This window comes from Strongylocentrotus purpuratus, unplaced genomic scaffold (genome assembly GCF_000002235.5).
Source record: "Strongylocentrotus purpuratus isolate Spur 01 unplaced genomic scaffold, Spur_5.0 spur5_scaffold_20, whole genome shotgun sequence".
Taxonomy (NCBI): Eukaryota; Metazoa; Echinodermata; class Echinoidea; order Camarodonta; family Strongylocentrotidae; genus Strongylocentrotus; species Strongylocentrotus purpuratus.
In genome coordinates this window covers 17,686,097-17,713,057 of record NW_022145606.1, presented here as the reverse complement: position 1 = coordinate 17,713,057, position 26,961 = coordinate 17,686,097, and the positions used below count along the sequence as shown (strand labels likewise).

Sequence of the window (26,961 nt, the reverse complement as noted above, 5' to 3'; positions counted from 1 at the left end):
AGATGGGGCTTTTGTTCTATGGCATGGAGGTATCAATCACAAAGAGCGGAACGTATATGCCCATTGTAGATCAGGTCCTGTAGAAAAGGAATACAATATGGCTACATCTTATCAAAAATCATCCTTTGATGGGTGACAATAGTGATGAAACAGACTTCGAAATGTTAGCATCTTGGATAGTTTTCACCTCGCCCTCATTCGTGACGTTATAGTAGGAATGCGCAATATGTACGCCCTCACACTTTGCAAACACTAAGGGGAAAACATTGTACCATAATATTGTCGGTGGCGCTATATGAAGGATGGAAGACAAGAAGAAGAAAAGCTTTGCAGGGTGGGGGCTAGAGGTGTTTCTTAAAGATGTGGTTAAGGGGAGGAGCGGTGGAGTAGGACTTCACCCGAAAGCTTCTGATAAAAGGGAAGAGCACCCACACGTTTGTCACCCTTTTCTTTGCGGCCAGTCTTTCATTGAGAAAGATGGAATATCCTATCCAAATAGGGAATGAAGGAATTCGTTGAATGGAAGAAAAAATAATTAAAAAGTTCAAAGAATGACGACAAAATGTAAACGGCCATCAAGTCGTCCACATATCAGAAAGCAAAAAGCCTACAACACCCAGTGTTCCCGAAGTTCCTCCCATCTTAGTACTGACCAGACCCTATGCTGCTTGACTTCGGAGATTGGACGAGAACCGGTATGTTCAGCATATGGTCGTTGACATTTGTTTCTTCAATGCTAACCTAAAGAAATTTAAAAGAAATTAGTGACGTCACCATCTGATTATTTTCGAGAACATGTGACCTCGACGATCGCGAGTTCACAAATTGGTGTTAGTTTTAAGGGAAGACATGCCCAGCCTCCTCACCTGTTTGGTTATGAAGTGGTACGCTCATTTGGGCATCTCATTTGACCTAAAGGGGGCGCTAGAGCCATAGAAGAGCCGGGCTGGGTTGATTAATTGTACGATTATTAGTTTGACTTGGTATACACCTAAAAGTTAAATAGCATTAATTATGTTTCAAATAGTATGCCGGGAACGGGTAAACAACCCCTGGTTTTGAATTATTGCATGAGAATTCCTAACTTTTCGATATGAACGTTGGAAATGAAATATGAAAGATGTACAGGTGTTCATTTTCAATAACACGTTAGACAATATACTGTTTTGCCGGGGACGCGACATTCTCGCGAAGAGCTGGACTCCTCCCATTTTTGTCGGTGACTGGTTCAAATCACTCTTATGCTTTGTCATTTGTTATAATTGATTAAAGGTATAACTCCTCTCTAAATTGGTCGGATGACCTAAGGGTAATTATATATATCCCGTCTTGTAATTGGTTGTCTTGTAAGGGTCCTCCTGGTTGGCTGGTGATATCGAAGCCTCGTCGGGTACCGCAGTATTTAAATGCCATGTGCGGGGATTTGTAGTCATATTATTCGAGAGTTTATTTCTTTCCTTTAACATGTTTAGGATGTGCTGCTAGTTTACTGTCAATATGGCCGCCCAGCCTCTGAGAGAAGCAGCTTATTTAAAATGTATATACAATAATTACTCTTCGTTTGTAACGATTGGAGCTTCGGCTGACTTATATAATTAATAAAGTGGACTTCAACTGTAATTCAGAGCTTCTTTTGTTTTCACATATATTTGAACTTGTCCAACTCATTAACTGGCCCACCACAGCCTCCTCATCTGTTTGGTTGTGGGAAGACATGCCCAGCCTCCTCACCTGTTTATGGGAAGACATGCACAGCATCCTCACCTGTTTGGTTATAGGAAGACATGCCCAGCCTCCTCACCTGTTTGAGTCTCTCTAATGTTTTTTACACGTCTTTATATTTAATACAAATTCTATTTCATATCCTTTCAAAGACCTTCTAAAGGTCGCCCCCCCCCCCTTGGATCCGCCCCTGATTATAGTCATTCTTACGATACTGTAGTGTTTGCCCAGGTGGAAAGGTGTATTACGTTAAACACCATATACCTCTCTTGTATGATAATTCGCGCACAGCGAGAATTTTACGGAAACACGTTGCACTGAAAATTGGTGTCTTGTTTATCTCTGGTCTTTGACTCTATGCTCAGTATACGTATGTATGGGAAAAAGCGTACACTAATTACATTCTAGCTGCTACCCATTAGTCTTTGAAGATTCAGCCAGATTTTGAGTAAGTTATATATTTGCTTTACTTTTCTTTACTTTACTATATACTTTGGCCTAAATTACGTTAGTTCAACGATGCTTGTAGGATTCTGCCTATTCATCCATCGTTTGAAATAAAGTACAAAATGTTTCAAACTACCAAACTGAACATAATGAGAGTAATGTTCAGGGATTATAATTATGCATGAATAAAAGTTTGTTATTTATCAATGTCATGTAGGTCTAATTAATATAATTTCAGCAAAAAGAGAATTGAAAACTCTTTATAAATTCAGAAGCGAATAAGGGAGGGTGTATGTGGGTATTGATGATCTCATTTTCTCCCTTCCCCACGCCCTTTCTCTTCTATTGCCTCCTACATGTATTAAGAACTGACATTTAATCAATGAAAGTAATTTGAGAAACAAAAATTATCTCTTTTGGGCCACAACTGTCGCGTTTGTCGTTTATGTTTATTTTCAGCTCGATAAAATAAATGTTGAAACAAAAGCCATTTGCTACCAAGCTGGTACTAAGGAAAATGTTTATTTACTATAGGCTCAACAACAAAAATAATAAGTGGAAGTACGGTATTGCCTAAAATATGTTGATACATCACATCTATCACAATTATGAAAACCAACAATAAAATAAAACATGTGTATCCTACTAAATGAATCAGTTGAGGACACATTCTATATCCGATTTTGAAAAGCAATTGATTTGCTCATCAATTTGGCTTAGAGTGAAATTTAAAAAACGAAAATGCAAGAAATAGGGGAGAAATGCCGTTTATTGTCATTACTATTATCACCAGAAAGATTTCATGAGAATTTTATATTTATTCCATACAACAGTCATCACCCTCTTTCACAAGGCTAGCTGTAAAATTTCAAGTGACTTTAAATGGGTAATAATGTATTATTTCATCTACAGTAGGGCATGGTTAACCATTTGTTTTCTTCAAAGTATAAAGTCAAAATCTTCCGCGTAAAAAAGAAAAAGAAATATTATCGCAATGTCGAGAAAAAAGGGTAATCAAATCTTTTTCCTACCACCCGGCCGGCCATCCCTTCCGCTGAACACGTGAATGAACAATTAAGATAATGCTAATGTTAATTTGATCCTTTATTCTCCATTATGGTATTCCTCGTTCCACCTGTAATAAACACATCATGTATATTTCTAGAACATGTAGGCATTCTAGTTTGATTTATTTTTTCAGCTTACTACACTTTGTTCTATAACTTCATATGTTAATAATTTAAAGAAATGTGAAACTGTATACCCATTCTACTAACAATGGACACGTTGTGTGTGCCGGTGTCATAGGCGATTTGTTCCGTGCAGGCGATCGGTTCCTCCGGAACCGATCGCCTGGATATGTACCCGCCGATTTGTTCCGGATTCGTAGATTCGTTCCGCTAGTCACAGGCGATCGGTTCCGGCCAGGCGATTCATTCCGTGGAACCAATCGGCGGGATATTTAGCCGCCGATCCGTTCCGAATCTCATCGGAGAGCGTGCGTGCTCACGTATTATTGAATACACGCCATGGTACACCCCTAAAGCAAAATGAACTATTCTGGTCGGCCTTTGCAACCAATCAAACTTCTCCAAATTAGCTACACCAACGATTGCCAATTTGAGAACTTTGTATAGAAATGCAGATTCCCGTTGTTCAAATATGTTGATAATTGCGGCCAATGATTGACCACAAACAGTAACTATAGACAGCGCCGTCGCGAAGCGACGGGGACTGGGTGGTCTAGCAAAAAGGGCAGTTGTTGCCATAGGCTTAGTTTGCCTGTAAAAGCAGATGTCGGGGTGTTTTCTAATCAGGCCTTCTAATTTGGTTTGAATGCTGCTTATTATGATATCGTGTTACGTCAACCACCTATTACCGGGCTTCATCACAGAATCTAATTATGCATGTGGGCTGCATGCATGATGTACATGTAGTTTAAATGAAAGAGATGCGGGGTGGGGTGGGGGGGGGGGGCGGGGTCAACACAAAAAGAAATGAGTGGTCGAGCTGATAATTAAGAAGGACCAATAAAAAAAAAAAAAAAAAAAAGAAAGAAAAGAAGAGAAAGAAAATTCCTCAAGTAAAAGACGTGTCCGGCAGAATAAAAAAAAAGAAATAAAAGAAAAACCCGACATATTTTGTTGAATTTTCAACCCTTGGTACTAGCCGACAAAAGTTAGTGTTAAACAGAGCCATAGCATAGTGTGTCTATACCCCCCCCCCCCATTCCGCTACATACAGTGGCAGATCTGTTGCGCCCCCTTGTTTGGAAACCACTAATTTCACGTACATTTTCACGTACATGTAGGCCTAATATCAGAAAACTATCGCCTGCCCCCCCCCCCCCCCGTTTTTCAAATTTTCGGGCTGCGCCCGGCCCCTATTTTCGAATCCTGGATCCGCCGCTGTAGTGCGCACCCTTTCCTTACTTATTCCAAGTGCCATTTTAATATCAATTGTCACAGTTGCTACGTGCACCTTATACTTTGACAAAGTGGCCTTTGTACCTTTTATGCATTTCCCTTGTAAGCATGCCCTTTGAATCTGTGATGGGTGTCCCATCTGTAAGTTACACTTTTTTTTCTTTCCCTTTTTTTTAAAAATTAGAATACTTTAGTCTCAGAAAGGCCTCATTCTCTGAAATTTCAGATAATTTTCTCATTGCCCATGTAACTGGCCTGCATGGAGTGGTTATCTTTATTCTCATGTGCTTTCGATGTAGAAACTGTGAAGCCAGTCAGTGTGGTGTAAGGAAATACTTGTGATTAACTGATCATCCATAAAAAATTAAAAAAAAGAAACCATGAGCCTGCATGCATGTAACGCAGCAAAAAAGAAAAAAAAAAAAAAAAAAGGGGGATATGGGACAGCGTAACAAGGGTTGCGTTAGTGGGGGGGGGGGGCAGGGGGGGAAATTTAAATTTTATTTCAAAGGGTCCCAAATGAGAGGTGGTTTTATAAGGGGGAAGGTACCTAAGAGGGACATGTGAAAGGGGAGATGTGAAGGAATTTAGGGAATCATATACACAGTCTACTCCCGTTATAACGAGCACATATACGAGATTCCCTTTTAAAGACGCGCGCGGGTAATTCCGTACGAGGTTATAAACCTTATTATTAAGTAATATTTCAAAAAAAATAATATTGGTTTTCATTCCAACAATAAATACAAAAGTATCAAGATAAAGCTAAAATTTATTTTTACCATGTTTATTCGACACAAGTAATAAAAATATACGCGATTATATAAGCAGAAACGTTCGGCCAATGTCGGATAAGAACGGCGGCTTTCAAACGTATCTGCGAACGAGTCGATCCAGTAGATTCGTTCCGCGGAACAAATCGGCGCGCCGATTTGTTCCGCGGAACCCGGAACAAATCGCCTACCACACCGGCCCACTTTGATTCGTACACTATAGCTCCATATACATGTAAAGCTGCTGTACATATTTGGAAAGCTAATACAACTTACCAAACTTTCCATTCTATACAATAGACTCGCCATACCAAAGCGACACGCATTGTATGGTCTATTGAACTGATTTGCAAAAAGTTTGACCAATTTCTTAACAAATCTGGTGTAATCCCGTCGTTAGAAAGAAGACTTCTTTTGGCTTACAAAATGCAAAACCGAGTTAATCTCAGAACTCCATAGCGAGTTACGTAATCGAGGCAATACCGTCCAATACATTTTCGTATAATGGTAGAAAAAAAAAGATAAAAGAAGTGGGATAGGATCAACACAGAAGGTAGCTCTAGGTGTACCCCCCCCCCCCCTGCGCTACCGAACACATGTTTAGATTCCGCACGAAAATGGATCGTCCTGTCATAGCAACAGGAACGGTTCCTAATACTACTACTACTAGTAGTAGTAGTAGTAGTATAGTAGTAGTAGTAGTAGGTGTATCATGATTCATACATAGCTAGTGTTCATGTATGTCCCTTTTGCAGTTAACATCAAATTCTGTAGAACTTTGCAGGAATTATATGTCATGTATGTCCTATCTGTGAAATTTAAACATTAGCAGCGTCATAATAGTATTCAAATTATGCAAAGAAACCCGTTTACCTTCTAGACTTCGCTTGTCAGACACTTTGGAGTGACTGACTGACATCTTTTTTTTCTTTGGTAATAACATACATAACATGAGCTGTAACAGATTATTGAGCATTTGTCTACATCTATAATCCACTCCTTGTAATGGCCAAAATTAAACTGGTTGAATCTCTGTGTAGGGCAAAACCTACGACCATTCGGTAAAAGGTCTGAAAATCAGACTATTACTTATGTGATTTCAATCACTTAAGTTAATTCGACAACTAATGGTTGTTATTTTCCCACTTAAAGCCATTTTCAAGCCCTTTCGTTTTGACGGAAGTTCTAAATTAGTATTGTCTTTCAAATGCCGTTGGAATTTAACCTTTTCATTTGTTTGGCCTGCAAATGAGACATAGTGCCTTTCATGAATTGAAGATGGCATCTGCCATCTTTTATATTGAGTGTCGAAATATTTTTTTTTTTTTCTTAGCAGTCCTCAACAGAGTTCTAAAAACCAATACAAGTGTTTGCCTATAGCTGTTATCTCTTAAACATAATTTCAAATGTAAAACTACGTTGGTGATCTATGCGTATTCAAAACAATGTAAATATGCGTACTTGGCCGCATTGCTTGTGAACAAAATCCGTCATTGGATTAAACTGAAAGAGGTATGTATTTAGTTGAAATATAGTTGAAATATTTATTGGTTACTGAATCATCATAGGTTATAACAATAATGTGACAATGTCTTTACATGAGTATAAAACATAAGTTAAATTACATTTCCACATTCAGTAAATCATAGATACATACGCTCGAAGAGGTGATGATACAGAAGGGCTACAGCCTAAGCGTGACAGCTTGATACGCTTGCAGCCCAGAAACATTTAAAATCATAACGATTGTAAAGTAAAGTAAATTACAGAACATAATTGGGGGAAAATAACAAAAAATAAACAGTGACTTGCAACCAAAAAAAAATGGGATAGAGGGTGCATGGGAGGGGGATTTTCCTGCTATATCAAGGAAATGCTGACAAACATATATGATATCATGTGTTAATTTAAGAGATTTGTCAATATTTGCTCAATAAAATTGATTTCACACTTTTCTTGAAAGTATATACTGACTTCAAGTTACGGATGTCAACGGACAGTGAGTTCCAAATATCCGGACCAGAATGTCTTATAGATTTCATAGCCATTGTTGTTTTAGGATTACATAAATGGTATTTATTTGATTGTCTGGTTGGGTATGTATGAATATTTCTATTCAAACAAAACATTGGTGGGAAGTGGGAAGGTAGGGAATCATTATGTAGACGGAACATGAACAGTGCTTTTTGTAAAAAGTTAATATCAGTTACTTTCAGAGTTTTTAACCTCGCGAATAGGGGATCAGTGTGATCGCGATATCCAGCATTGGTACACACACGAATTGCTTTCTTTTGTAAAAGTAGCATTTTATCAGTATATACTTTTGAGTCTGCCCACAGTATATTGCAATAAGACATGTAAGGAAGAATCAAGGAATTGTATAGCATATATAGAATATTCAAAGGCACATAATGTTTTAACTTATACAGTAAACCAACAGTGCGTGACACTCTCTTTGAAACGTAATGTACATGATCACTCCATTTCAGATTTTCATTGATGATAGTTCCAAGAAATTTAGTATTTTGTTTTTTCTCCAAATATTCACCATCCAAGACTATTTCAGGTATAGGTTTATCAGTTGCATTTTTCCTGCTTTGAAAATGAATATAATTAGTTTTTTTCAGATTCAGAGACAATTTGTTGCTCCTAAACCACAAAGACAGCTTAGGTAGCTCGGTGTTCAGAATTCTCTGAAGTGATCGAAAATCGGAATTGGAGCAAAACACATTAGTATCATCAGCAAATATAATATATTGTAATGATGTAGTTGAGTTCGAGATATCATTAACATACAGTAGAAACAATAAAGGACCGAGTATCGATCCTTGTGGGACACCACATTTCATAGGCAATAATGATGAATCTACAGATTCGTAGCTTACATATTGCTTTCTACCTGACAAATAATCATTAAACCAGTCAAGAGCAACTCCTCTTACTCCGTAATAATGAAGTTTGCTCGATAGTACCTTGTGATCAAGAGTGTCAAATGCTTTGCTTAAGTCCATGAATACACCAATAACATGCTTTCGAGACGCCAAAGCATTCGAAACCTTATCATATAATTGTGCAAGGGCTAAATCGGTTGAGTGGTATTTCCTGAAACCATATTGATCCTGATTCAGTAAGTCATTTTCTGTTAGAAAACAATATAGCCTATTGTATATAAGTCTTTCCAATACTTTGGACAAACTCGAGAGAATAGAAACAGGGCGATAGTTTGAGACTTGGGAAGAGTCATCCTTTTTGTATATCGGAACAACCTTAGCAATCTTAAATGCTTCTGGAAATGTACCTGTCGTCAAAGAGAGATTAAAAATATGCACTAGTGGGGTTATTATATTTCCTATAACTTGTTTCAAAAGATATGTGCTTATCCCATCATGACCGTTAGCATAGCTTATTTTAAGAGAACGTGCAATATTCAAGATTTCAATCAAGTTTGTTGGTTTGAGAAATAATGACTTGTTGCAGGGAGTTTGAAGAAATTGTGAGAAGTCGACTCCGTTCGAAGCTATTGTATTGGCCTGATTGGGGCCAACCCCAACAAAGTAAGCATTGAAGCAATTTGCTATTTCTTTTGAATCAACCATTGTATTATTATCTTTGGTAATATGACACTTTGATTTACTCTTTTGTTTTTTGAGGGCTTGATTGATCACATTCCACGTTGATGATGCATTTCCATTTGCATTTTCAAACTGCTTGGCAAAATACATTTGTCGAGACTGTCTAATAATGGTGGTTAGTTTGTTCCTATATGATTTGTAATTATTCAAGCTTTCCTCTCCTGGGTGTCGAAGACTATATTTATATAATCTATTCCGTTTTTTAATAGAGCAAAAGATACCTTTAGTTATCCATGGCTGCTTGATTCTATTTCTTGCCGATCTTTTTTTAGTCATTGGGATATGTTTATTTAAAAGAGAGGAGAACAAGTTCCAAAAAAGTGCATATGCCTTATTGGTGTCAGTACATGCGACCACGTCATTCCATGTTACTTTGAGTAGTTCGTCATTAAACATGGCTATTTTTTCAGCTGTGATTTTACGTATCATAGCTTGATTCTTTTCGTCCTCAGGATAATTGCGAACATGATTACAAATCAGGAAAATTGGAAGGTGGTCAGAGATTTCACTATACAAGAGGCCAGAGCCTATATAGTTATTGGTGACATTTGTAAAAATGTTATCTATCAATGTAGAAGAGTTATTTGCCAATCTGGTTGGTTTATCAATCATGGCATTGAATGAATTTGATCGTAACATATTATGAAAAGTATTATCTTCCTGCAAAAGATCAATATTAAAATCACCCATCAAGTAAACATCCTTATTTTCTAGATTGACCTTATGCAGCATCCTATCAAACTCATCCAAAAATAATTCAACATTTGTATGCGGAGGCCTATATATTGTACATATCAAGATGTTTTTCCTTTGAGCCATATTGATTTCAATGCATATCGAGTCAGTACCATCACTCTTCAAACTAAGGTCAGATCTAATTTTGTATGTTAACAAGTTTGAGATAAACATAGCAGCTCCACCACCCCTTCCGGTTTTTCTATCAGAACGTACAATCGAATAATTGTCAATATTACATAAAGTAGATGGAGATGTATCATTAAGCCACGTTTCTGTGACTCCTATGACTGAAAACGGTTTGGTGAGGGCCGACAGCAGAATGTTCAGATATTCATAATTTTTAACAAGACTTCGTGCATTTGTATGTAATAAGCTAAAGGAATTATTTTCACTCTCAAATCTTGAATTAAATTCATGAGGAAGATAATATTTACAATCCACTTTGTCATCCAATGATTCATTCAATTCATCAATATTGAACATAATATATAGTTACATGAAACATCAAAGAATATATTGTCCATGACATAATAACAAAAATGTGTCTACAAAATGCATGATAGCAGGAAAAGGGGGTCGGGGAATGGGTGCAAGTCTTAAAAAATAAAATATAATTAAATACAAACATAATTGAAACTATATGTTAAGAGAAATTAATGTTAACAGTAGTAAAAGTAACTGCCAAAACACTCCTAAAAACATTAAAATGTGAAAATACAGCTAACACAAATCACATGAAGAATTTTAGTAGCAATGGAATAGAGGAGGTAAAATGAAGAAGAGAGCAAGAGCACACATGTGCTGATAACATGCAAGGAGCCATGACTCATTTCTGAGAAGTAAGCCATAAATCAAATAAAACAGAAAGTTGTGTCCTTGAGCCAGCTAGTGGGTGGTCAGTTAAAGTCGCACTATAGTAAAACTAAATTTAAGCAGAGAAATAAGGAACACCTCCATCACCCCTCCAAACTCCTGCATAAAAGCGTAGTTTAGTTCCCTTCATGAACAGATCTTGTACTTGTTTTTTGTACTTCTTCTTTTCTGTAAGGTCTGCCAGCGTCAGATCATCGACAATGTAGTATTTCTCCTTATTTAGGGCCTCCCTTGACTTCTTCATGATGTCGACCTTCTCACGTATTGACAATGTCTTGACCAAAATGTGTCGTGGCTTATCTCCTTTCTTCCCATCACGATGAGCACGCTCAACCTTGATGTTCATGTTAAATTTCGTACTGAGGATGTCTTCCACTTTCACGACACAATCCTCTGTTTGATCGCCTGTTGATTCCTCAATCCCGACGATCCGCAGATTATTTCTCCGAGAGAATCGTTCAGCCTTGTTGGCTTCACGATCTTGTTTACTAACTCTCTGTTCCAGATCATTATAAGCTTTCTCCATCTTTCCTAGTCTGCTTTTTAGCTCCTTGTTCTTCTGTTCTAGATCATTGATCCGGAGACCCTCAAATTCAAGGGCCTTTTCCACTTTCTGAAGACTTTCCAACATATTTTTCGTAGCCTTGTTCATCATCTGTTCGAAGTTGCATGATGCACCTTTAATATATTCAGCTAGTGCAGACGGGGTGACAGAGCCCAAGTCATCTTCCTCTGCGGGATTTGAGGTTTCAGCTGGCCCGTCAGGAGCGGCAGCAGCACCATCCAGCTCATCGTCTAAGATGGAGAAGTTTGCTCCCTCATTCTTGTTGGCTTTCTTTGCTCCTTCTTTCTGGCTACGGCGGGTCATGATGGAAAACTAAAATGTTCCAATTGAGAAGTAAACCTTTCAGGAATAATTGCCACTTGTGGATTGTTTGAAGATGTTATCTAGAGTGTATACAAATATATCTTTTGGAGAGGTTAAGAAGCACGTGTGTTGCTCAGCCAGTCGCCATACTACATTTGTGGGGGTGTTGTTGTATAGCGGCTCATGTACTTGACACTCAATCCGTCATTGGATTAAACTGAAAGAGGTATGTATTTGTGGGGGTGTTGTTGTATAGCGGCTCATGAACTTGACACTCAATCCGTCATTGGATTAAACTGAAAGAGGTATGTATTTGTGGAGGTGTTGTTGTATAGCGGCTCATGAACTTGACACTCAATCCGTCATTGGATTAAACTGAAAGAGGTATGTATTTGTGGAGGTGTTGTTGTATAGCGGCTCATGAACTTGACACTCAATCCATCATTGGATTAAACTGAAAGAGGTATGTATTTGTGGAGGTGTTGTTGTATAGCGGCTCATGAACTTGACACTCAATCCGTCATTGGATTAAACTGAAAGAGGTATGTATTTGTGGAGGTGTTGTTGTATAGCGGCTCATGAACTTGACACTCAATCCGTCGTTGGATTAAACTGAAAGAGGTATGTATTTGTGGAGGTGTTGTTGTATAGCGGCTCATGTACTTGACACTCAATCCGTCATTGGATTAAACTGAAAGAGGTATGTATTTGTGGAGGTGTTGTTGTATAGCGGCTCATGTACTTGACACTCAATCCGTCATTTGATTAAACTGAAAGAGGTATGTATTTGTGGAGGTGTTGTTGTATAGCGGCTCATGTACTTGACACTCAATCCGTCATTGGATTAAACTGAAAGAGGTATGTATTTGTGGAGGTGTTGTTGTATAGCGGCTCATGTACTTGACACTCAATCCGTCATTGGATTAAACTGAAAGAGGTATGTATTTGTGGAGGTGTTGTTGTATAGCGGCTCATGTACTTGACACTCAATCCGTCATTGGATTAAACTGAAAGAGGTATGTATTTGTGGAGGTGTTGTTGTATAGCGGCTCATGTACTTGACACTCAATCCGTCATTGGATTAAACTGAAAGAGGTATGTATTTGTGGAGGTGTTGTTGTATAGCGGCTCATGTACTTGACACTCAATCCGTCATTGGATTAAACTGAAAGAGGTATGTATTTGTGGAGGTGTTGTTGTATAGCGGCTCATGTACTTGACACTCAATCCGTCATTGGATTAAACTGAAAGAGGTATGTATTTGTGGAGGTGTTGTTGTATAGCGGCTCATGTACTTGACACTCAATCCGTCATTGGATTAAACTGAAAGAGGTATGTATTTGTGGAGGTGTTGTTGTATAGCGGCTCATGTACTTGACACTCAATCCGTCATTGGATTAAACTGAAAGAGGTATGTATTTGTGGAGGTGTTGTTGTATAGCGGCTCATGTACTTGACACTCAATCCGTCATTGGATTAAACTGAAAGAGGTATGTATTTGTGGAGGTGTTGTTGTATAGCGGCTCATGTACTTGACACTCAATCCGTCATTGGATTAAACTGAAAGAGGTATGTATTTGTGGAGGTGTTGTTGTATAGCGGCTCATGTACTTGACACTCAATCCGTCATTGGATTAAACTGAAAGAGGTATGTATTTGTGGAGGTGTTGTTGTATAGCGGCTCATGTACTTGACACTCAATCTAAGGGTTAAGGGCTCGAATCTCAGCCCGCCATGCACAGACGTTCTTTCACATTACATTAATCCATATTTGCTACTCTCCACCCAGGTGTACATGGGTACCTGGGAACCGCTTTGGTAATGATAATTGCAGGGTCCTTGGGAAGAAAAGCATTGAAGCTGATGAGGCCTCCCTGGGGTAAACAAAATAATTATCATTATTATTATTATTATAATTATGATTACTTTCATTATCAATATTCATCTTGATCAGAGGTGTCGTGGACGAGTGGATATGTCACCGGACTTGTGGATCACAGGGTCCGCGGTTCAAGTCCTACCGCTGCACTAATGTCCTTTGGCAAGACATTGATCTACATTTGCCACTCTCCATCCAGGTGTTAAATGGGTACCCGGTAGGATGCGAAAGCTAATGTGCTTAGATTAACAAGTGTGCGCTTGTAAAAATGATGCACTGGCTGGAATGCCCCAGGGAGTGGAAAAAGTGCATACATTGTGTGCGGGTAAGCCTGAATCCGATGACCGGGGTAATAATATGATTGCAGGGCCCTCAGGGAGAACAGTATGAATACTGATGAGGCTAATCTGGGTAAACAAGACATTTTATTATTATTATTATTATCATTCAGGGCATTATATAAAAATGAACTCCTGAACTACGATCGATTCGTTTTTGCCTCTGACAGAGGCAGAATGTTTTTTGCCTCTGACAGAGGCAGACGTGTGTTTGTGGTGCTCCGTAAATTCCCATATTTTGTGCGTTTATAGTGCACTTTCTTTTGACTGTTATACATCTACGTCTTGGAAATTTTCCTGTGATTGTGGACATTTCACTCTTTTCGACGGTATGTGAACATTTTCCGAGATATATTCGTTTTTCGTCAATTTTAATCCAGTTTTTTAGCGAATTTATATTTCAAATTTGAACACTCTGCGTAGCATCAAAACAATTGTGCGCAAAAATATTGCGCCATACTAGTTAAGTTACGCAAAGGACCAGCAGATACCAACGCAGCAACGTAACCATGGAAACTTTACCAACAAATTTACGTGGACTCCGCGTGAAGCAACTACGTGCTGAGTTACAGAAAAGAGGTATGCATACAAACGGAGTAAAGGCGATCCTTCTTGAAAGACTAGAAAATGCAGTAGGCCTAGACGAAATAAGGAACACTAATGCCGCTGGTGATGTAGATGAAGATAAACATGAAAAGCCAGATGATGTCTTCAATGATGACGCAGACTGCCGACAACTACTGCATAATGTACTGAGTGAAATAAAAGGCTTGAATAGTAGGCTAGATACTATCGAGAAGAAGTTCAACAATCTATTCGAACAGCATACTTCTACTTCTACTTCTACGACGATACTCAGCAGGATCCATAAGTCAGGATGTAGTGCAAGGGAGAAGGAGAAGGAGAAGGAGAAGGAGACGGAGAAGGAGAAGGAGAAGGAGCAAGGGAATCTGAGGGCACAACAACAAGTATCTAGGCCTACCACCAAATATTTCCCGACAATTGCTACGCATAACCGGTTTGAAATACTATCCGAGATCACGGAATCAGACAACAGTGCCAAGAGTGTATCAATGCCAATTGAAGATCAACTTCGTGACTACAAGGCCAAGCACCTGAAGTTGTTCTCCAAAACCAACATCACCCATTCTGAAGTTATCTCTGATGACGCAACTGATGACAGCGACGCAACTGTTGACAACGACGCAACTGATGACAGCTCAGACCGATCTTTGTCAACACCTACTAGTACTACTTCTACTTCACCACCATACCATGAGCAGATAGAGGGATACCGCCACCGACATAGTGTGATCCGCAACAAACGAGATGTAGTTGTGGTCGGTGATTCCATGATAAAACACATCGACGGAAGACATCTCTCCCGCAGCAAGAATGTGAGGTGCGTCTCTTTTCCCGGTGCAAAAGTGAGAGACATATTCACCTCTTCACCTTGCGAGTTTCTCAAGCCAGGGGGAGAACTGATCATCCACGCTGGCACCAATAACATCTCTGAGGGTGCTGGTGAAGTTTGCCACCAAATCACAGACCTCGGCAAGTCTGTTGCTGCCGAGGGGTTTAACGTCTCAGTCTCTACGATCATCCATCGTAGAGGGGAGAGTGAAGCGGACAAGAAGCGGGTTGATGAGATCAACTATCTGATGGAGTTGGCAGCCAGCGAGAACAGATGGGGCCTCATCATCAACAATGATATCAGCGAGCAGCATCTCGGGCGTGATGGCGTTCACCTCAACAGAGCCGGTCAACGAATCTTGGCAGGCAACCTGAAACGCCTCATCAACAGTGCTGACCAACCGACAACACGAGGCCATGGCTGGACTCAACGGTCGTCCGATCAAGTTACAGGCAGTGAACCTGGAGCAAGGCGGCATCAAGCCATCTACCGAGAAAACCAGAGTCTTCATTCTGATGAGGAGAAAAGCAGCCCCGTAAAGTCCTACGCCGAATCTGTTTCTGGGAGATCTTTGGATTTCAGTGCAGTCAAACAGAGGTCACGACTGAAACCAGCCTTCAGACCATCCAAGGTGGACATGAAAGACTGGGCGAAATATCTTCAATTTGTAAGAAGGGTATTGAATTAAGTGAAAGTTTGACAAAATCTAGTGATGATCCGAAAATTATAGTTGACGGTCGAAAATATAAGTTCCCTTGTGGGAACTGTGATAAGCCAGTCAAATGTAATCAACACGGCCTTCTGTGTTCTTATTGTAAAAAATGGTTTCACACTAATTGTCAAGCTATCAGTTTTTCAGAGTACCGCAGGTTATATTATGAATGCCCTGATGAGAAGTGGAATTGTTTAACATGTTGTCTGCCATCTTTTTGTGACTCATTATTTAACGACGATTGTTTAGAGAAAGAAAGCCAAAACGAGGATAGACTAAAAGAAAACTATTTTAAGATAACGCGCGTTACACCTGAAAAGCAAGCGATAGCAAGAGTAATTCAGCCAAACCTCAGAGATGAAAACACTTCTCTTTATCAAGAATTTGAAGAAAAGTTTAAAGTTAAAGGTCTTCATTTTTTACACCTTAATGTGAGGTCTATTCTAAACAAGATATCGGAACTTAGAATTCTTTTTAAAAGAAAAAGGCTGTCTATTATTGCTTTCACTGAAACATGGTTAAACAATTCCATAAATGATGAAGAAATTGAAATAGACGGATATAAAATCATACGCCATGATCGATCCTCTGGCTCTGGAGGTGGTGTATGTTTCTATATCAGAAATGATATTGCATTTAATATTATGGATGCTATAAGTACTGGAGATACGGAATCCCTGTGGATAAATTTGCTTATACCAAGATCAAAACCAATTGTTGTTGGTGTTCTGTATCGACCTCCGAAAAACAATTTGTTTATCGAGAAATTGTCCAATATTCTTGATACATTAAAGAAGGATGACGAAATAATTCTTTTAGGAGACATGAATATTTGTCTTCTTCGCAAATCGCCACTGGCTAAAAAATATATTGACTTGTTGAGTCTTCATGGGTTTAGTCAACTCATTAAAGAGGCAACACGCGTTACACCTACATGTTCTTCTCTATTGGATCATGTTGGTTGTACCAAAGAAAATAAAATAAGTCAAAGTGGTGTCATTGATCTAGGTATTAGCGACCATTATTTTACTTTCTGTACACGGAAAAATGTTAGACTGGCTATAGGTCATCACAGGACTAATGATATCAGATCCATGAAAAAATATACAGAAGAGTCTTTCAATCTTCAACTATCTGTTGTTGATTGGTCACGAATAACTGACTGTACAGATGTAAATGAGGCATGGTCAATATTTCAACATGTTTTTATCTCAAATTTGAATATGATAGCGCCACTGAAACGGATAAGAATAAAACAAAGATCAGAAACTTGGGTGACTAAAGATATTCTTTCCCTAATTCAAGAGAGAAATATAGTATACAAAAAATGGAGGAAAAGAGCAAAAGATGAGAAGCTCTATAAAAGATACAGAGTATTAAGAAATATGGTCCAAAGAGAGGTGAAAAAGGCTAAACTCGATTACTTACAAAACAAGATAGAAGAAAATAAACAAGATTCGAAAAAACTTTGGCAGAATCTAAAAAGCTTAGGATTGAAAAATAAGAAGCGAAAAGAACAAGAATCTGTCATTAAAATTGATGGGGAATTATGTCATGATAAGATGGCCATCGCTGATGAATTCAATTCTCATTTCACAAATGTGGCTGCCAAATTAGTAGACAAACTCCCCCCTTCCAAAGACTTTTTCAGCGCAGACAATGATTGTATTCGTGACTTTTACGAAAGAAAAGGTGTACGTGAAAACAGCTTCGAGTTATTACCAATCAGTGAACAATTTGTTTTCAAAGAGTTACGTAAGTTGAATGTATCAAAAAGTACTGGGTTAGACTTGATTCCAGCTAAATTTCTAAAAGATGGTGCGAAGGTTTTATTTAAGCCTCTAAGTTACTTAATGAACCTATCTATCTTGACGAGCACTTTTCCAGAAGATATGAAAATAGCAAAAGTGACTCCACTTTATAAAAAGAAAGATAAAACTGATGTTAGCAACTATAGACCTATTAGTGTTTTAAGCGTAGCATCAAAGATTCTAGAAAAATCGGTCTGTGTTCAAATTGAAAGATACTTCAAAGAAAATGATATAATTTATGAATTTCAATCTGGTTTTCGACATGATTATTCGACTGAAACATGTCTAATTCATTTGACTGATTATTTGAGGAGAGAAACTTCCCAAGGACGCTTTGTTGGTATGGTGCTCCTTGATCTGCAAAAAGCTTTTGATACAGTTAATCATTGCGTCTTATTGAAGAAGTTACAACTAATGGGTTTCGATAAGGCAAGTTTAGATTGGTTCAGATCCTACTTATCTAATCGGCACCAAGTAGTGGCCATTCATGATATTCGTTCCAAACTAATGCCTATAACATGCGGTGTTCCTCAGGGAAGTATTTTAGGCCCAATTCTATTTTCAAGTTATATAAATGATATGTGTATTTGTATAAAAGACTTCAAACTATTATTGTACGCAGATGACAGCGTACTACTCTATTCAAATCCTGATCCTAAATATCGTCCTTGTTTTCACGAAGTGACGGTAGTGAGGAAAATCGTAACGCAAAGTGAATGCAATTTTTTTTCACTACCGTCACTTCGTGAAAACAGCGACGATATATTGAGGAAAAGCTCAGTGAACAGCTGTCTACGTGTGTCGATTGGATGACTGATAATAAGCTTTCTTTACACTTGGGAAAAACAGAAAGCATTTTATTTTGTTCTAAAAGTAGTTCTAAAAAGTCATTTGAATTCAAAGTGACACACAATAATCAAGCAATCAAGAGAAAAGAGTCTGTGAAGTATTTAGGCATTGAGTTGGCTAGCGCAATTTCATTTTCATCTTTAGTAGAATCAGTTGTAAAAAAAGCAAATTCTCGTCTGAAATTTTTGTACAGATATCAAAGTTGTATGGATTTAAAAGCAAGACGTACACTCTGTTTTGCTCTTATTCAATGTTTATTTGACTATGCTAACCCTGCATGGTACAGTAACATAAACAAGTCAGATCAAAAGAAGTTGAAGATTATACAGAACAAAATGGTGAGATTTATCAACTGTTCTGGTCCAAGAACTCATGTTGGCTATAGCGAACTTTCTAAAGCTGGTTTTCTTGAAGTCGACCAAAGATCAAAACAACTCGCATTGCATCACGTGCATAAAATATATCATACTAGGGCGAATCATTATATTCGATCCAACTTCGATCTTGTTACTGACGTACATGATTATAATACAAGAAATAGACGATTCAACTTTAACTTACCAGAAAGAGTAGGTAGTATTGGAAATTCGTTTTATTACAATGCCATAAAACATTGGAATTCCCTTCCCAATAGTGTAAAAGAAATAGGAAACTATGATCATTTTAAGAGGAAATTAAAGGAATACCTAATACTTGACAGTCAGAGAAGAGAAGTGAATGACATGTTATATGATTGAAATTGTTATTCTTCTGTCGGTTCATACTTTTTCATGTTGTATATACTTATGTTTTCGTACGTTATAGAAATTCTACAAATTCATCATTATTTTCCTCTTCTTCCTTCTCCTCTTTTTCTTCTTCTCCTTCTTCTTTTTCTTCTTGTACTTAATATCATTTCTATCATCAGTTTAATGTTGTTATTATTATCTTTAATAAGTAGTTCTTTTAATTTTCTTATCTGTCTGTAAATATTACTATTTTAATTTATTAATTGTATACATGTCTGTAAGGGACCCCACTGGAAATAAGCTCTCGAGCTTTCGTGGGTTATCCTGTTCAAGCTGACTTATTTTTGATCTGTTATTATTGTATATTGTTGTATATTGGAAGCTTGTCGAATAAAAATCAATCAATCAATTGCATTTATTATACAGGATGGTAGGGTTACGTCATACATACGTCACAATCCTGGGTGTGATACTCATCGCCTATGGCATCATACTTAACATGCTTGGTGCTATTGCATCATTTCTACATCCGGGTTCTTATCATCATGGTGCAATGGGAACCCCTATGTGGGTTGGTCTAGCGGTAAGTACGTCACCTTACTATCAACAAGAGAGTCGAGATCTGTCACGAAAATTCTTGCTCAAGACTCCATATACATTGACAACATAATGATACAGTTTTGAGAAGAGATTAAAATCATGAAATTTGCAGAGCCTATAACTGCATTGGAATGGTGCACAATGTAGGAGAGACACGATCGCAAAATCTTTCGACAAATAAACCCAGAGGAAATATCAATACCTTATTGTATCACGTTTCGCAATACGTCATTGTAATGATCGCACATAATAATGGGCAAGGATACGATGTTTCGAAAGCCTTTACGATTATGGTATCCTACACGAGGCTCTCCCAATAGCCTCACAATAGCACAAATGAGAAAGATAAATTATTTTACATCCCTAACTTCAGACCCGCCTCTATTAATGAAGGCTTATTTATATATATATATATATATATATATATATATATATATATATATATATATATATATATATATGTATGTATAAATGACAATAATAATTACAATAATAATAATAGAGGGTTCTTGTATAGCGCTCATATCTGTCAGACTTGACACTCCTGGCGCTATACATGTATTTCAACCCAATGTATTGGCATACATGTTTCAAGACTTTTGTATTTCAACACACTACGATTAATCACCAATATGGTTTCGAAATACTTTCCTTTCGAAACCCTCTCGTTAAGTTGCTACGCCCTATTAAACTCTATTTTGCTACAAATCAGTGTTTCGGCACCCCTTTGTTCCAACACCTCTGTGTCTCAGAACTCCTTTGCTGCATAATTCCGACAATGAAAAGGGCTCCTACTTCCAAAAACGATGCAGGCTTCAATTCCATTTTCGAAATTACAAGATGACGCGGAAAACCTATTTTTACTAAGAATCACAATACAATGCGCTTCAACTATTGTTTCGCAATAGAACTATAGGGACACGTTTTTCATGCTTCTGATTATATCGGTTTTTCCATCGCAGTTCATCATATTTGGAGCTGTAAATGCTGTAAAAGGGCTGGACAGAAATCCAAAAAAGGTAAGAAATAGTAATCGCATGAAGCCACTAAATTTAAAGACGGATTCGGATAGAGAAGATAGGAAAATTAATGGACTGGGGTTGTTTTTAAAAGAAAAAAAGTGGATGAGAAAAATTAAATACAAATGAATTAGAAAGGGAAATACAAAATAAGCGATGCTATGTATTATTGCACAAATTGCTAAAGCAACCTAAATCATGTCTCTGAATTATCTACAATCTAATAATATGTAAATTTCCTACTGTAAGTACATTTATTAAGGTTTACCACTAACATTGGCAAATATTTTCGTCTATTCTTTGCATCGTTAAGCCATTTCTTTGTCATATCTGTAATCTTTCTGTACTATACTTTATATAATGCCCTGGCCAGGCGCGTACGCAGGGATGTGTGTATTTTGAAATACCCCCCCCCCCCTTTGCTCTTTTATTTTATTTGAAAAATAAATAAATAAATAAAACAAAAATTATGCCAATGGTGACCAAAAAAAGATGACCTTATCCCCGCCTCCCCCCCCCCCCCCAACGGAACGAAAAGTTGATCTGACAAATTTTCAAATTGTGGCACCAAAAAGAATGTCCTCTTACCCTCCCCCTTCCCCCCCCCCCCCCCCCCCGGCTGGCTGAGTCGTGGCGAAAATTTCGGCCTAATTTTAAAGTGTTAACTCCCCCCCCCCCCCCCCCCCCCTTGAAAAAAAATCCTGCGTACGCTACTGGCCCTGGCAATGTTATTTAATCAATAAATATCGTTAATGAAGTACACCCACTTTTGTTTTCCTATCTCACAGCGCGGTATTTCACTGGTTCTACCTCTAACCAACTTTCTAACCATGATAGTATCATCTCTGTGTATTGCTTTGACGTCATGGTCGATGTCAGCACAGGGAATCGACATCATTCCCAAGCACCCGGTCACTGAGTTCAGTGTGACGTCACAGCAGAACACTACGAATGGTGATGATGATAAGGTATCTGACCTTCAGCTGTCATTGATACCAATCTACTCCACCATTATATCATCATGCATTATCATCATTCTCATGGCATTCAGCAGTTTGTGTATAGACTGTATAGGTATCATAATCCGGGCGAGACCAGCTATTGCAGCTGAAGTGCATCATGGGAAGGGATTTGATGAGAGGGATGAAACAGGAAAATCATACCCCATCGTTGAAGATGAAACAGCACCTCAATATCACCATGGCAACGCAATAGGTGAGGTAATGTATGGTAATACGCCTCCCGTGCAGTCCATACAAGTTGTGAAAACCATCGAAAGACCACGATTCCATCATCACATGGAGCCTATTGAAGATAACCATCGAGGTGCGCTTCAATACCACGCCCATTATAATCAACATGACGATGCCCACCAACCAGGCCACGCCTATCAACCAGGCCACACCCATCAATCAGGCCACACCCACCGAACGGGCTATGGACAATCTAAGAGCAGGCACACCACCACGCATCAACCTGAACCAAATGAGAGAGATCACAGGGTCAAGAAATATCCAATACAGGTAACTCAAACCTAACAAACGTGAAGATTTCAATGAGAGAAATCTCTTAATAGCAAGTTTGCAATGAAGACATGAACACAAATCAGAAGAGCTGATTGGTGAAAGTTTTAACAAAATCGGGCAAACAATACGAAAGTTCTGAATTTCTGAAAGTAATTATCATTCTACTACAGTATTGTTATTTCAGACTGTCCGACGCTGATATATTACGGCGTTTTACTGGCGAACAACAGACTCTCCCATTCGATCCAACACAGAAACTTTACTAAAATTGCATTCTATTATAAAAATGTATGAATATATCAGATCTTCTGTCTGGGAATCTATACTATTGTATGAAAAGCTATGACGTGACACTCAACATTTTATTATATGGGCACGATGGTGCAATATATAACGTCTTTTTTTCTCGCGCTATATCGAGTGTAAAAGTGAATTAGACTTCGCACCGCTATCATTCTGCAATGTCTGCATTTTCTAAAAGGCGCATATATACGTGCTACTTGAAACCAAAGAGATACCAGCTAATATCCTCCTTGTTGAAACCCATTTAGAGAACAAGAACAGAGGCAGAAGATTGCACATACATGTAGACTCACCGAGTGTGTTTTCCTTCAATATAACATAGTAAATTCATCTCGAAATTCAGAATTCTCCTCATGCAATTACATTTCGACCTCGGTGAAATATAATTGTGAATCGGGGGAAATTTTGAACTTTGTCGGTTCATACATTTTGTTATATTGGAATACTCCTCACGGAGCGGAGCGTGCGTTTTAGAAATTGTATCCAATGAACGGGATAATAATTATAACATCGTGAAGCGCTAGAAACGTAGGATTAAGTGCAACACAGAGGTGATTAATTATTATTATTATTACTACTGTTATTATTAAACTCTGGAGCATTCAATTTTTGTGTGCACAATATATTTTGAGCACGGCTTCAAAAATAGGGCACTTAGCCAGGCCCCCCCCCCCACTCCGGAGTGCGTATTTTTTTTTTATTTACAGGCTATCGCTACCTCCGGGGTCGGAGGGGCCGCATTCGTGTTACCAAAATCACCGTTAAAGGGCTACTTTTCGCGCGACAGAGCACGGTCCGAGAATTGTAAAAAAAGAGGGTGTATTTGACTTTTCACCTGGAGATTTTATTTAAAAGGACCGTTTTTTTCTCTCTTTGGACTCGTGAGAACTTAAATAAAGGGGTTATAACATATTTGAAAGGGGTGTTTTTTTCTCTCTCTCTCTTTGGACTCGTGAGAAATTTTAACAGGGGGTTATAACAAAAATATCTTGAATATCATAGAGGGTGGGAGGGGGTACATTGAGCAGTGTTCCGGATTCAGATTCAGACATGTTGGCAGTCCTGACATAGGGGGAGCATTCAAAAGGAGGGAAAGAACAAACGCGTACCCTACATAACACTGAGTGGGGGCCCGGGGCACTTAGATGAAGCTATTACTGTTTTCTAGGCGCACATTTTCTGTTGCTTCTTTTAAAGAACGATTCCTATATTTGATGGGAAGGGAAGAGATGAATCCCCTGTTCATAATTGAGCCTGGCATAATGTAATGATCCATTATTATCATATAGTATAATATATTACAATCACGTAATACAATATGATGACGATCAAATCATCTATTATGAGGATTGACTTTTCATTAAATTTAACGTTGTAATGATGAAAAATTCCCACATTACTATATTCTCTTCAATATTTAGCCCAACTCAGCACCAGACCTGCGAGAAACAGAGAGGGCGGCAGAGCGACGTCCTAACCCATACTTCTATTTGTGAGTTAAGACGAGATGAGAAACAGAGAGGGCAGCAGAGCGACGTCCTACCCATACTTCTATTTATGAGTTAAGACGAGATGAGTCCTTTCCATCTTCTGGTTGATAGTCCGGGTGGTCATTCTATATTTATGCGCACAACAGACGCCTTTCCCCTGGACAACTACTACCAGGTATTATGGACAACAGACATCTATACTACACAACAGACATCTTTTCCCTGGATAACTAATACAAGGACAACTATCATCTAGGAAGGTTACCACCCCCCCCCCCCCCCCCCTCCACCGACAAACTGCCTCTGGACTCCTAACGCCTTCATGCAGAATACCCCAATTAACCATCAGTCAGTGCTAATCTTAAGGGGGAATTTGTCCCAGGGATAGTTATCCACAGGATAGTTGTCCCGAGGTATTGTCTTGGGGAGCAATTGCTGGTGGTAGTAGTTCGGGATACTTCTACAGTTTATTCTAGATGGGTAAAATGCAGGCCCTTCAGGACACCGGGAAGACTGGCCCTTTTCTAAATGGTTATCATTATTTTGTTGTTTGGGCTGAATTGTAGATGATTGTGTCTCCTTCATGCGTGTTAGAGGAGAGGCTCATAATTATATAATTCACCTGTGAATGGAGAAAAGGTATCTAATACCCCATTCACAGTGGCCTCAAACACCGCGACAGCAGCGGGACTGTCCCGCTGCTGTCGCGGTGTTGTCTTCAGTGTGAAGGCTCGGACCCGTTATAAACTATCGCGGGATAACACCGCCTCGCGATAACGCCGCGACAAACTATCGCTAGCTAGGTTCGCCTAGCTACAGCAGCGGGACAGTCCCGCTTCTGTCGCGGTGTTTACTCAGTGTGAAGGCTCTCCGCTATAACACCGCGACAAACACGTGTGATTTGTTTACTTACCTATCGTTCTCCAGCAATGGGGAACATAAAGTGAAATAGAAATAAAGTAACCAGTGGATTCAAATTGATTTTATTATTATGTAGATATTATAATTATCCAAATAAAAATATTTCACACTTCAAAAAATTAAAATATTCTGACTGGAAGCAATAAAAATGCTAGTTTTTTTAAAAAGTAATATGATCGAGGATACAAAAAGCAACTTGACATGTTTACGCGCTGAAGTATTTCCGGTCATATCGGGGTCACTCGCGGGTCATGAGCCATGCATACACGTGTTTGTTACGGAGGTAATAAAAATCACCCGCTGCAGCGTGAATGGGTACATGATATTTATCCCGCTGCTGCAGCGGGATAACTTTTCTACTGTGAATGCATTTGTAGCGGTATAGTACGTGTTATGGCGGTGTCGCCGCTCCGCTACAACGCCGCTACAAATTTCCAAACCACTGTGAATGGGGTATTACTTCGGTACTCTATGGCAAGTACACAATGGTATTGAAACTGCCCCGAGATGATTTTGCAAAAGTATTAGCGATCGTCGTACCTCTCTTTTCAAGAGCTTCTTACGGTTCTGCATTATTATAATTATATGCATGTTAATCTTGTAACAGGAAGGTAATGGATGGAAGGAGGTCACAAATAGTTGTAAAGTGGTACAAAAATAATATATATATATATGGTTAATACTTTTGTATATTTCTCTTTCATCTTGTTTGTGTTTACTAGCGAGACTTTTTGTAGGGGGATCGTCCCCCCCCCCCCCCCGGAAGATTCGAAAAAGTGCATTAAAAAAAAAGTAAAGCAAATACGTACTGACTAAAGACTGCAACACACTATTAGGCTTTGGAGGGCCCAAGAGTGCAGCGTTTAGACAAATATAAATCCAAAATCTTCTGGCTCGGGAGCTATGCTCCCTCGCATAATATCCTTCAAAATATTTAAGTAAATATTGTAGAAAAGTGAATTGTGAAAAAGAGTATATTGTTGCTTTTCATACTATAGTTTTCCTAAGGAATATAATTTTGTAATACAACAAAACTTCAAAACCTGTAAGAGGGTAGTTACTTTCGTCACCTTCAGCCCTCTCGTTCACTATGCTCACTCATTCGGGCTTGGGGTAGTTTCCTCACCCCCCCCCCCCCCTCCCCCTCCCCGATTAAATTCGAACGTGGTTTATTTCTAATTCGATACCAGTGACTAATTTACACATTTTGCTGAAATGGCATGATTTTCTCTGAGCTCCCGGGGGCTCTGCCCCCTGTACCCCACCAAGAGCCCTAAGACGGGCCCCTGGTTGCTCAGCTGACCATAATTAAATGCCTAAAACACATAAGCTTCAGGGGGCTCCGACCCCTGGACCCCATCAGGACCCTGACCATATTCAAAGGCCTAAAACCCTGAGCTTCCGGAAGCTCCGCGCCCTACACCCCACCAAGGGCCCTAAGGCGACCCCTGGATGATCATCTGATCGTAAGTTAATGCCTAAAACCGCTGAGCTTTTGGGGGCTTCGCCCCCTGGACCCCACTCCGATTACGACCTGCATGCAAGTGTCACAAATAAGGTATCAAAATATGCTCATCTGACCCTTATTAAATGCCTAAAAACTGTGAGCTTCATGGGGCTCCGCCCCTGGACCCCACGCCAATTTACGCGCCACTTGTTTTGCTCTATTTGATCGCAAATACTTTAGCTCCCCCCCCCCCCCTTCTCCCACTTTGAAATGTAACATGTAAGAGCGGTGATGATTCGGATTTTTTTTCTCTCCCCCCCCCCCAAAAGAAAAGTTTTTGCTCATTACGTCACTCCTCCCTCGTTCCTCGCGTTTCGTCCCCCCCCCCCCCCCCCCGGTCATGAAAAGAAATCGCCGCCCTGGTAATTGAGATATATAATTTCCA

General features: G+C 39.0%; 1 protein-coding gene across 1 annotated transcript; it reads left to right on the top strand.

The window, feature by feature from the left end:
* The first annotated feature begins 1,976 nt into the window (after positions 1 to 1,976).
* On the top strand, positions 1,977 to 24,789 carry LOC100889451. The gene is made up of 5 exons (XM_030992956.1): positions 1,977 to 2,170; positions 19,637 to 19,793; positions 20,773 to 20,829; positions 21,618 to 22,352; positions 24,080 to 24,789. The coding sequence occupies exons 2-5, from the start codon at positions 19,638 to 19,640 to the stop codon at positions 24,152 to 24,154; spliced, it is 1,023 nt and encodes a 340-aa protein (XP_030848816.1). The 5' UTR covers positions 1,977 to 2,170; position 19,637; the 3' UTR covers positions 24,155 to 24,789.
* Positions 24,790 to 26,961: the final 2,172 nt, after the last annotated feature.